This window comes from Ischnura elegans, chromosome 6, assembly GCF_921293095.1.
Source record: "Ischnura elegans chromosome 6, ioIscEleg1.1, whole genome shotgun sequence".
Lineage (NCBI taxonomy): Eukaryota > Metazoa > Arthropoda > Insecta > Odonata > Coenagrionidae > Ischnura > Ischnura elegans.
Genome location: NC_060251.1, coordinates 25246781 through 25259776, shown reverse-complemented (window position 1 = coordinate 25259776; position 12996 = coordinate 25246781). Strand labels below are relative to the sequence as shown.

Genomic DNA, 12996 nt, shown 5'->3' with positions numbered 1-12996 from the left:
GATAGTGTTTGAAAAATAAAGAGACACGAATTTTCCGTTTTTCGATCCCTCTCCAGCTTCTCGCACTATTCGAAGGAAAAATCGACGAGCTCAGCCCTTTCGCTAATAAGTTGCTGACATCACTGACTCTTGCCGAACGACTAACCGCTTCTTCGCATTTCCTCGCGCATCCGTCTCACGTAGTTCGTGTTCATTAACACTCTAATGGGAGATTTTTTCTATCGAGGATCGGGTCTCTCTGAACAAGTTAATGAGCAAAAACTCCAATGACCTCAACAACTCAGGAAAAGTGGGCGGGAAATTTCGCATTGTTTTCATTTTAAAGTATGAGAAAATGGCTGAATGAGGAAGATTTTACATTGCAAACTTGAGAAATGCCATCCTTTGGGCAGCATATTACAGGAAAACGGATACAGCAGTAAGGACGTCAGGAAAGTAATTGCGTTAGCATTGGAGGCGCTCATGAACAGGAAGGAGCTTATGAGAAGATCGTTATGTGAGAGTTAAAATAAAAGGCCTTCAAAATAGTCCACATTAGATACAATTCTACAAAAGCCCACATTAGTCCACTTGTGTCAGCGCTTCTTCCAATCCTCGAAAAATTTCTCGAACTCGATCTTTGGAATAGTCTTTACTTCTGTCAGCGATTTATTTTAATGTCATCCATAATAACGGTTCTTTAAGGTTCTCTTTATTTTGGCAATAGGAAAGAGCCGCTCAAAGCCATGCCTGACGAATATAGAGTCTGGGACAACGGTGCAGTATTGTTTTTTGCCAAAAATTCACAAGCAAAAAATGTATAACTGGGAAATGAAAAAACTCTAATGGCCGTAACAGGGGACCTCGTCGCAGGTATAAACAAAACACTGTGTCGGTATGCTGGAACGGGAAGATTCACAGCAGTGACCAACCCCAGCCTCTCTACAGGAAACCCTTCACAAACACTCGTTCAACTATTAAGAAACCTTCGCGAGGGTTTTGGGGGACCTTGCTTTCCTCCGTAGAATAAACTCGCACAATATCACTCCCTGAACTCCGAAGGAACCTTCGCGAGAGTTTTGGGGGGCCTCGCTAAGGCTGGGACGGGAGAAGCGAGTATTAAAAAATGTATTGTGAGACGTAAATCGCCGAGCTAATAAAAAAACGTCTGACCTTAAAATCTGTGGCAGATAAAGTAAACAAGCAATACAGCTGAAAATGAAATTATACCTCAGGTCATGTATACCATTATAATAAAAAGAAATTGACAATTGGACCCTCCAAAATCGGGAGAAATTTAAAAATGTAGTCCCCGTAACTTTCTGACAGCACCTCGTATTTTATGAACGAAAAAGTTTTCCAAGAGAGACAATAAGCTTCTTGATGGGATTCGTGGAAAAACCCGAGGTGAAAGAGAAACTTTTCATTTCCTCCTGCTAGCGATAAAATGTAATTCAATTTTAGCTCACGATTGCTGCCTCATAAATAATTCTTCGATAAAAATAGAAGCAAGCTGAAGCAAAATTTTTTGCCAGCGTTGTGTAAACTATGTTGCCGCTTGCGATATATCTATAACACAGGCCAACAAAAAAAAACTTTTTTTTTTGTGCCGGGAGTTTTTGAGCTGATATTAACAATATTAGTGGTGCTGAATCCAAATATGATATCCGTTTTTATGTAACAGCTCTACTTTTTTAGATACGGTGCATTTTATGATTATATTCTTTCAAATTTTTTATATATTTCAGAAAATATTTTTCAATTTTAAATCAATCTATAAATAAACTAATTCATAATCACTCTGCAGTATTTACTTTGAAAATCACCTTTATACCTTTGAGAAAGGGGTTGGGGAGGATTTGGCGTGTTTGAAGAAGGGGGAGACAGGCGCACAGAGCTGAGGCAGTGGGAAAAGATACAACTAAGGGATATGGGAAACCCACGGAGGAAAAGGACCTTAGTCATAACTGTAGAACAATGACACGTGGGAAGAATCACAGATAAGTGGAGAAGAGTAAAAAAGGGGGTATAGGGTAAAGAGAGAGTGTGTCTTTGAAAATGGAGAGGCGGGAGTAAGTAAGCAGTAAGGGGATTTCCGAAAACAAATGGTCAAATTCTCAAAGTTTTTGTAAAGTAGCCTCTAAAAATGAGCTCAAATCGAAGAAGCTGTGTAAATCATTGTGATGTGTTTTTTTACATTTGTGGGGAATATACTTTAAAAGAAAATAGGAAAAACATTACAGACTTTGTGAAACGTGCATGCCTAGGATATTTTGGTGTTCAGCTTGGTGACCAAGGTAAAAAGTAGGCACCGCATGTTGTGTGTAAAACATGTACAGAACATCAGCGGTATTGAACTACAGGAAAAAGGAAAAGTTTAAAGTTTGGTGTGACAATGGTTTGGAGAGAACCTACAAACCATATTAACGACTGTTATTTTTGCATGGTAAATGTTTCGGGAATTAATCGAAACAATCGCCACAAATGGAAATATCCAGATTTGCCTTCAGCTAGACACCCGGTACCCCATTCAGAAGAAATCCCGATCCTAATATTTCAGACATTACGTGATGTTTGTGAGGATAAATATGAGCCTGATTCTATTGACGATAGTGGCAGTGACTACGAGGCAGTATCAACAAATCCTCAACATCAATCAAGATGAACTAAGCACACTTGTTAGAGAATTGAACTTACCGAAGGAAGCATCTGAACTACTAGCTTCAAGGATGCATGAAAAGAATTTAATGAAACAAGGTACAAAAAATTAATTTTTATCCCACAATTGAAAAGGATCTGCTACCCCTCTTTACTCAAGAAGACAATCTTACATTTTGTTTAGACGTTAGAGATCTTCTGAAAGGAATGGGACTACCGCAATATGAAGCTAGTGATTGGCGTTTGTTCATTGATAGCTCCAAGCGTAGTTAAAAATGTGTTCTTCACAATGTTAACAACTTTGGCTCAATACCAATCGCTCATTCAACTGAAACGAAAGAAGAATATGATACAATAGTATTGGCCTTACAGAAGATAATATACTAGGGACATCGCTAGGTGATTTGTGTAGATTTAAAATTGGTGAACTTTCTTCTTGGGCAGCAATTTAGCAACACAAAATATCCTTGCTTCTGGTGCCTTTGTGCTAGCAGGGACAGACAAACCACTGGATTAAGGAGTGGTCAAAAGGAGAAAACTTAATTATTGAGTAAAAACATTATTGCTAAGTCTTTGGTGAACGGGAGAAAATCACCTTACCGCCCCATCATGTTAAACTAGGCTTAATGAAGCAATTTGTAAAGGTTCTTGACAAGGATGAACCATGCTTCGGCTACATAAGAATAAAAATGCCGCAGATAAGTATAGAAAAACTTAAAGCTGGTAGTTTTGATGGGCCACAAATCAGACACAGATGGGCCACAAAACTGCTTTTGTCAAGCCATTGAATGAGATTTAAAAAAACAGTTGGCTTTCATTTGTTGAGGTAATTAATTTTTTTCTGGGAAATCACAAGCGAGAGAAATTATCTTGAGCTGGTAAACAATATGCTCACTAACTTTAAACCACTTGGATGTAATATTAGCATAAAAGTTCACTATACACAGTCACTTAGACTGTTTTCCTGAAAATTTAGGGGACACAAGTGAAAAACAAGGCGAATGATTTCACCAGGAAATCAAAACAATGTAAGATCGCTACTAAGGAAGATAAATATATGATGGCAGATTACTGCTGGTGCTTTAAACGAGACTGTTTTAACAAAGTGCACGCAAGAAAATCGCGCAAAAGGAGCTTCCGTAGTGTTGAGTGACGTTTTTACGTCTTTTTTTTCTTTAAATTGTTTTATTTCAGTGAAAAATGTTACTATTTGTATTCAATTGTATTGTAAAACTATTGTAATTGTAGGTGATTTAACATTCCTATAAATAAATCAAGTCTTTATATTTTGTGGGTTTTATCATTTATGTAATATCATCATATTGAACATTTTTTTACGTAAGTAACAACATATCTGTATATTGAAAACTAGAGCTGATAGGAAAAAACTAATATCATATTTGGATTCAGCACCGCAATTACACTTGGAATCAGCTTTAAAAGCTCCGGCACCAAAACCACTGTTGACCTGTGTAATCATAGCCAAAGGCGGATCCAGAGAAGCGGTAGATGGCGGCAATAGCTAGGGCCAGTTTAAGCGGTAAGCAAAGTATGGGGCCGCGTAGGACAACAAGCAAAAGGGGACGCCTAAGCGCTCAGTCCAATATTCAGTACTAATCAAACAAGGAGATTAAAGGCTGAGGGTTAATTTACTCCATTATATTATTGTAGAAGTAAAGATAAAAACCGTAAAGTGGATATCCATACCTCTACTACTCGGGTTATTGTGGGGATCGGGTTGGTGTGGTAGCTAGAGTGTTGGCCTCCTACCCGGCGGGCTCGGGTTCAAATCCCGGCGGTGGCAGGGAATTTTCAGAGATTGCCCGATCCCTGCTTGAGTGTTGTGTGGAGGACATTTCAAGCGCAACACTCCGTCCGTCAGATGGGACGTCAAGCCGTGGTCCCCTTGGCGCCTTTCGGGGTTCTCTCCACCGTTCATTACTTACCCTTCCCTCATGGCGCAAATAACCTCAGTTGTAGGTCGCCTCCTCTATTTCTCATACCATACCATCGGGTTATTGTTAATCCTAAATGTATTCGTCCAACCGTCTGTCGCTCCGTCACCTACTGACTCATTCGTAACTGTACTCAGAATTCTTACGTATAATTGGTTTTTAAGCTCTAAAAATATCACATTCAATATATAAGAGCAATATATAATTTATATAAGTTTATAAGTGCACGCTGATATTAAAGGCTCGGCAACTATTCCTTAAGTATTTGTATTTATTTTAAAATTTATCGAGAGTGAATCCCCACTACATCTCACGTCAATTTTGAGGGGGTGGGGGCGGAATATTTTTCGCTTGCCCTAGAAAAATGTCCAAAATCCGCCCTGGCTATAGCCCCCCTGGGGTATCCAATTTGCACTAGATAAAATGGTAGATTTGTTCAGTCGTCAAATATATATAGGAGAGGAAAGTCCCGAAATCCCAAGAGTCCACGGATAACACTGTGCGCCGCAGCATTTTTTCTTTGGGCCTTTTTTTAATACGGAATTGAAATTTTATGCATTACAGAAACTTAAAATATGGTGAAATTTGCTATGATAAAATCTCGAACTTTTCATAATTTTCGTTAACTCCCGGACCCCCACTTCAGGGAGGTGACCTCCCCCCTAGACCCCCACCTAGCCCCCCCCCCCCCACTTTGTCCTTATCCTGGATACGCCACTGATCATAGCTTCCCACAGCTTTCAAAGTTGAATTTCTCTAAAAGCTCGAATAATTTTCGGACATATCCTCGATCCGTACTATCCTTGCAGCATTTGCAGTCACTGTCCCATAGACCTCAAAACCAATGGCGTATTGGTCGCAGTGCATCATGCACGTTGAAGCCGTTGAATTCAGGCTGTAGTCAGTCTGGGACCTCTAAACTCGGCCAACTACAATACATTTTCGTCGGACCGTAAAAATAGCATTATTACATTTTTTGGTGCAAAAGCGTTCGCATTGGATGCAATTAATTTTTACCTCCAAGTCGCTGACTCACCTGGAACATGTTCTTAGCTCATTTGTGTATGTTGTTAAATCAGCCACTTCTTGAGTTGTGTCGTTCATAAATAGAACGGTTCACTCATTGCCATAGGATATGAAGCAACGATTACCCAAAGCAGAATTAGAACATAAGCCAAATAATACGATGCGAGTCATGGAAATTAATCAACATGCACTAACCTAGTCATTTCATATATACGTGACTCAATTATTATAACTAGAATTAATTTGTTCTTGTAAACATTGCATAGCAATGGCTCCTAAGCTTAATGAGAACGGAAATTGCGAAGGACAATAGTTAAAATAATATCGATGAGTTGAATTTGAACTAAAAAATTGAGTGAGCCGTTGGGGAAAGATGGAACATTCTTCTGCCGACAAATCGCATTTAAAACGCATAAAATGGTTTTAAATGCATTTGAAAAAAAATTGTATTATTTAATAGTAAACGGCAGTAAATGGATGTCGGTCAGATATCCATGACGCGCACACCGATGATTATTTTGGAATTCTGCGTGAGTTCAAAGCGAGACATCTCGTGGGCATCGCTGGTAGCTTGGTGGCTGCCCCATTTGAAACAAGAATTGTAAAATTGCGTGATTCCCCACGCAGTTGAATGCAGTGGCGCAGCGAGGGGGGGTTTGGGGGTTAAAACCCCCCCAGAGCTCAGAGAAATATATTTAAATTTAATCCATTTTACTTAATTGGATTGATATTACTAACAGAATAGTGTAAGGATTAATAAAATATCCCTCAGAAAGCCGTAAAACTCACCATTTTGAACCGTTTATCTTAAAATTCCGCAATTTATTAATCTCGCACCTGCCGCTTATCCTGGTGGGTATTCCATACCCCCACACACCCCGGTACTAGTTGCATCTAAACCCCCTCCAGTCTTAATTCCTGGGTGCGCCCCTGGTTGAATGGATCGCTATTCCTGGTGTCCTCCTTAAGATGGCCAGGTGCGCAATTTCATGGTTTCACGCAGGGAGGAAGGATTATCTGTATTCCAATTTCGACGCCTTCAGCCAACTCCAACTCAAGCATTCGACTTCGAAGTTACCAACTTAATAAGATAAATACACCAAGGATGAAGCTTTCCATGACAAAATATTTTGCTTGACCGGAATTCGAACCCGGATCCCCCAATTGCCGGTCAGTCGTGTTCTTAGAGAATATAGTTCAACAGAGGTGGCGTGATGCATTCTGGGTGATGCAAGGTAGAAAATCTTTCCGGCATATTGAGTGTCCGTGGAAATCCTGTTTTCCTGAAGAGAACGTGAGATGGGACTACTTGTATTTAGGGAAATATCTTCAGTTTCCTTGGTTAACTTTAAGTAAATAAGATCTGCATCTGTTATGAATGCAAATATGATGTGGTACTATCATAAGTATAAAGAACTAATAGAAATAGGTGGTATTAGGTTGTTAATTACACTACATTATTTAAGGATGGAGATGTGAGGAGTTCTCATTGGTAAACTACTAATGTTAAAATTTTTGAAAAGTGGACATCTGAGTTGTCAACTCCTGGGATTGTCATATCAGCAGGCAGTGGTATTTCTAAGGCTCAACTATTGGACTTGTTTCGTGATTTACCTAGTCAGTTGGTAATAATTGGAAATTGAAAGTGGTACCTGTTGAAATTTTTTGTAATGTAAAAATCTCAGAATTAATAAAAAATACGCATGTTTTACTTTGTATCCATTGGATTTGGATGGAATTTACTTTGGATGGTGCTTTAATAACTCCAAGGTCGTGTTAGCCAGTCACACCACGAACCCATCTTCCCAGAGCGAACTTCAACTTATTGCACCTCTACTCGTGACTACGTACAAAGTCACACGTGTTATGCAGTGCTTTAATAAGTTATGTAATGCCAAGTTAGGTCCCGTGAAAGAGGCTGTAATCTTGTTCTTCCCTCGACAAAGACGACCCTGCGAAGTTGCCCACGCGAGTCCTTGCCGTGACACACGGGTTTATTTAAAAAGGAAAATTACTTTTTTAAGCCTCCCCTTCTCCTCTCCATCCAAGTTTAGGTGGGGGAGGATGGGGATTGTACCCCAGTGACGTAAGTAAACCCCCCCTCCCTTCCTTCTCTCTCTCCAGAATACAGCACCTGCTTGTAATGGGGAGACGTTTGTCTTTTTCCCGAGAGAGGGGAGCACCGCATGAAGTCTGAAAGCATGGCGGGAGTTCGGAGGGAGCGCTAAGAGAGGGGCTGAATTCAGGGGAACGGACAGTGAAGCCTTGCAAACATTTGCTGCTACAAGATAAAATTCAACCTCCTGCTCCTGCGAAATGCCGAAACGGATTCTCAAATAGCTCTTCCACATCGAACGTTCTCGCTGGATAAAATAAGAAACACCCAAATAAGAGATGAACTGGGTGTCGAGTCAGTCACTGACAAACTACTTAACTATAAACAAAGATGGAAAGAACATTTACTTCGAATGCCAAATGTAAGAATTCCAAAATAAGCAATGGAATATCAACCATTTGGCAAAAGAAGTATAGGAAGATCAAGGGAAAGATGGTGATGCGGAGCCGGAACAGGCTTAGTAGCCTAATCCTGGAAGGAAGAAGAAGAAGACGTTCTCGCCAGGGTCGCACCGGCCAGGACGGGTGGGCAGAATTTAAGGCAGGGTCTCAGGTCTACTAGGCCCAGGACGACCTTGGGGAGCTCTGGCCTCTTTCAGCACCCTTTTCCGTAGATCATCCAAGTACATGAACCGTAAAATGATGGAAAACGCGGTGTCCTGATACCTTCCACCATATTCCTATTGAGACGGCTTTTTTGGAAGTGGGCAGATGGGCGTACCCAGCGAGGGGCAGGGGGGCAGCTGCCCCACCCCTTGAAGCAAAATTCGCAAAATTATTTACGCAAAATCATCACTGCATTGAAACGAAAGTATTCAAGAAATTTTCTTTAAACCTACGAAAAATGACATGCATTAGTATAAGAAATGTAACTAAAATAAAACTATTTTTTCAAAGAAATAATCTTATAAACTAATAAAGCGCTTAATAGCTTTCTTAAAAAGTTGATTTCATTCGCCTTTTCCATGCTAAAACGTCACAGCTTGGCTTGCTCCCCCAAGCTATGATCCTGGGTACGCCCTTGGATGTGGATTACATAATTATAATATCTTTATTTATTGTTTGACGCAAAGAGGGCCATTGTAATGTTTGGACCTACTTAAACTTATAAGAATTGATAAACGTTAAACATCGCAATTGGCTAGTTTCCTTCATCAAAGAAAACGAAAGGCATTGATTGCGATTCGTTACCCAACATTATTGTATTCATAATATACTATTATTTGGTTTTAGAAATCCCAGTTTAGACAAACGTTTATGGTCAATTTTAACCTCATTTGAAAAAGGCCCGATAGGCGCCCTTGCGGTTCCACTTTGATTCCATTCCGGAAAATGTTCATTCCTGCTATTTTTAAGTCATTTTTCCTGTGTCAAAAGCCTAAATGCGATGTTGGACAGTTTTGCTATTCTGTAAGTTCTTATAACAATGTATTGAGCATTTTGGGTGGGGTTCATTCCAAACCAATCACCTAAAGGTGGCTTGCATGTACAATGTATGTGTTGATTTGTACTAAGCGTTTTTATGCCATAGTCATATGGAAAGGTTGTCTGAAAAAATTGATAAAAACAACACCTATCTCCATTGTTATAATTCACTCACTCACTCATTACCGTGGCCATTTATACTTTTAATGGTATTTAGCCTAGACAACTGTCTCCTTCCAACTCTTTCTAACTTCTGTACCCGCCTCGCTGAATCCCATTTTCTCCATTACAATCCGCACCTCATCCTTCCATCTTTTTCTCGATCTTCCCGGAGGTCGTCTTCCATCAGGGTTTTCTTCCCAGACTTGTTTTACTGGGGCCTCATGCTCTCTCCGCATTATGTGCCTTGCCCATCGCAATCTGCGGCTCTTTGCTTCAGCTACAACGTCTGGTGAGTCGAAAAGGTCCCTGATTTCCCTGTTGTGTTTTTTTCTCCAGCTTATATTCTCTCTTGTTGGTCCAAAAACTTTCCTTCACACTTTATTTTCAATGACAATAAATTAATCTCTTCTCCGTTCTTTTTTCGATAACCCATGATTCTGCTCCATAAAGAAGGATAGGTCTTATTATGGTTTTATAAATTCTATGTTTGGTTATGATGGATAAAAATTTTGTTGTAATTGTTGTAAGGATGAAAAAGAGAAGAAATACGTCACTATGAAAAGGCTAACAGATATGGCAGCTGAATTGAGAGTCTTCAATAAAGGATAGGTCTTGCCCAAAATGCATTGAGCATTTTGGGCAAGACTTATCCTCCCAACCAATCGCCCAAAGGTGACTAACAGTTGCAATATAAATGTTGATGAGTACTTTGCGCTTTTATGCCATAATTGGTTCGAAAGGCTGTCTCAAATAATTAATGCTAACATCACCTTCGGTTTTATCTGAAACTCTGACGCGTAAGGCATTAATTCTTCATAAACATTTTCTAAGAAATTTTTGATAGGAGTATCCATCTCCGCTGCTCTTTCCCTTCGCAGACTGAATCACGAGGTTATGTCTTGAGCACTCCTGGATCGGAGCCATGAAATCGCGCAGTCCGTCTTGGATGCCGTGCTCTAAAACTGCCGTAATCTCATCGCAGTCTTAATCCTAAATTTCGCAAGTTGATATTTCATCTCCACTTTGAGATGCTTATGGTTCCGAGAAAGGGTTTCCCAACATCAGTCTCAGAAATGTCATTTCGCAGAGACTGGTCAAAGATTTTAATGCTCACGCACATGCTACCGCGTTTTGGATTGTACAAAACGTTTTTTTAACCACGGATAGATTTTTAAAAATTTAACTGAAAATTTTTTTTCTAGATATTGTATTCCTATGTATTGTAATAAACTGCGCACTTGTAAACTTACTCTCAACAATCGCCTACATGCGCGCATGTGAGTTCCAAAACGTACGGTTATTTTATTTTAATTCTAATATGATAATCGGCTTTTTATTGCAGACTTTTGAAAAAAAAATCGCTCTTTTTTTCCAATATTCCTATATTATTAAAAATGCTGTGTAAAAATATCTTAGTTTGACTTTTTCAAAGTTGGTAAAAATATCTTAGTATCAAGTAATAATATCTTAGCTTGACATTTTTCAAGTTCAAACTCTGATTTGCTGAATTTGAAGTTAAACGAAACATTAAGAGAACATTTCTGCGTACAATACAGGTTTTTATTCTATTTCAGTCATAATGTCTAGTAAATTAATGTCATGGTCATTTTATCTAACATTGTATGCTTCATCTGAGGGACCAAGTTCGTACAATTTACTCATACTTAAAGGAGGACTTGTGGTATTCGTTACAATTTTCAGAACTCTACCTGAATAAATGATTTTTTTAAATATCATTATTAATCAGTGTAACGTATTCATGAAGATTTTAGACTCAGCTTTACGAAACCATATGCAAAATGTACGCAATAGGTGACATAGGAATTGCCTTTGAGAATAAAATCATCATTCCTATCACCAAAATGAAGAGAGCAGAGAAGTGCGAAGATTTTTAGGACCAGGAGCCTTACGACATGCGAAGATACCGACAAGAATCGAAGATATCGACAAGAATCGAAGATACCGACAAGAATCGAAGATACCGACAAGAATCGTTTACAGAACCACGAACAGAAGAATATCTGGATGAGAATCAATTCAGATTCAGATTCAATTCAGGAAAAGCGAGGGCACAAGAGAGGCGTTTTTGGCTCTTAGGCTTCCCATAAAGAAAAGAATGGAGAAGAACAAACCACATAAATGAATAGGAGTGCTCTTCAATGATCGTAGAATTGTTATGGTTTATATAAAAACCAAGCAGCTGCGATAAAAGCTGGAAGAATATCGTTGTGCATTGGAATAATTTCAGCCTGCTACGATAAGTCAATGCCTGTTGTTCTACGCGCCATAAAAATCTTCACATATTAATCATTGCGGTACTTCTATAAGATCATATCTCTGCATGGTCTAAGTTTTAATATTTAGGGGAGCCTCGTATTGAGGTACCAGTGATGCCGATGTCATTGACTTATAAAGGAACGATGGAAGACTGCAGAAGTAAAATAAATAATTGGTATTAAAAATGATATGATTTGCACATTATTAGCTAATACCTAGATTCCACATTTGTACTTTGTAGGTACTTATCTTAACGTTTCTACCTATTGCCCTCTTTTCCACATAAATTCTACATAGTCTCCCATTTTCTACTTGAAAATGTTGTCACAACAACGAAACGCGTCTGGCGAAAATAAATTCATCAAAAATATATTGCAATGTCTTATTCACATTATATTAACAACTACCACCACATCGTGTCACGTATCTTGCAAGAAATTTAATAGAACGCTGATAGAGTTAAGATTATTTCGTTAGCCGTTAAAACATGAATCAAGCGTGTACTTACCCGACGGCGCCATTGGAGAGGACTTGCGCCTGCTTGTTCAGCGTCTCGGCGACTGCTTCTGTGGAGTACAGATTCAGGGGAGAGTTGAACTGGCGGTGGACGACCCCTGCCGGCAGGGTCAGCGGCTTGTTCGGCTGCGGCGCGGACATGGTTCTCGCAATGGGCGCCTGGTACGACTGGCTGCCCGGAAACGGCTTCGGACCCATTGACCTGAACGCCATATTCTTCTACTCTTTCGGATTTCGGTTATTCTTTGGAATTAGAAGAAAAGATAGGTATCAGTTATGGAATTATTTATAATAATAGATTTTGTAATAATAATAATAATAATAATAATAATAATAACCCGTGTGGGGTTTTCCGTCCCCCATCGGGCGCGTCCCCAGGTGGCGGATAGGGGAATGCTCGGCAGATATGCAGGGTAGGTGGGAAATAAAATACCACCCGCGGACCAAAACGGAACCCAAAATCCAGGCGCGTCTGTTCCCAAATTGGGCGGCATCCTGGTCAGTGTCTGTTCCCATGTTAGGGGCGGCTGTTAAAACACCTGGCAGTAGGTATAAAATGCAACACCCATTTTATGGAGATGAGTAGACGGCATAAAGCCTCGGATGAAAGGTCGCTGCCTGGGGTTCGCCAGGGCACTTCTGGAGCCACTGCTGGAAGTGACAGCACACGAGCCAGTGGTGATAGTGGGCTGAACAGGCAGGCCCCTATCGGGTCACCCGAACAACCGATAGCCGAAAACAGAAGTGGCAACCAAGAACTCGTAGCCACAACTGCCTACTGTGCTTCCCAAGATAACAGTCTTGGGACCACGCAAGCAGGACGACCCAGAGTACGCCGAAAATGGACTGTAGAAATTAACACGTTTATCATGCGTACATATTA

At 39.9% G+C, this 12996-nt stretch overlaps 1 protein-coding gene across 1 annotated transcript in view; it reads right to left on the bottom strand.

Moving 5' to 3' along the window:
* The window catches only part of LOC124160203 (cell division protein ZipA-like), a 182582-nt gene that overhangs the window by 139910 nt on the left and 29676 nt on the right, over positions 1-12996 (bottom strand). The window contains exon 2 of the mRNA XM_046535991.1: positions 12106-12358. Within this exon, the coding sequence (XP_046391947.1) occupies positions 12106-12326 (221 nt within the window). The 5' untranslated portion in view covers positions 12327-12358. The remainder of the gene's footprint in view (positions 1-12105; positions 12359-12996) is intronic.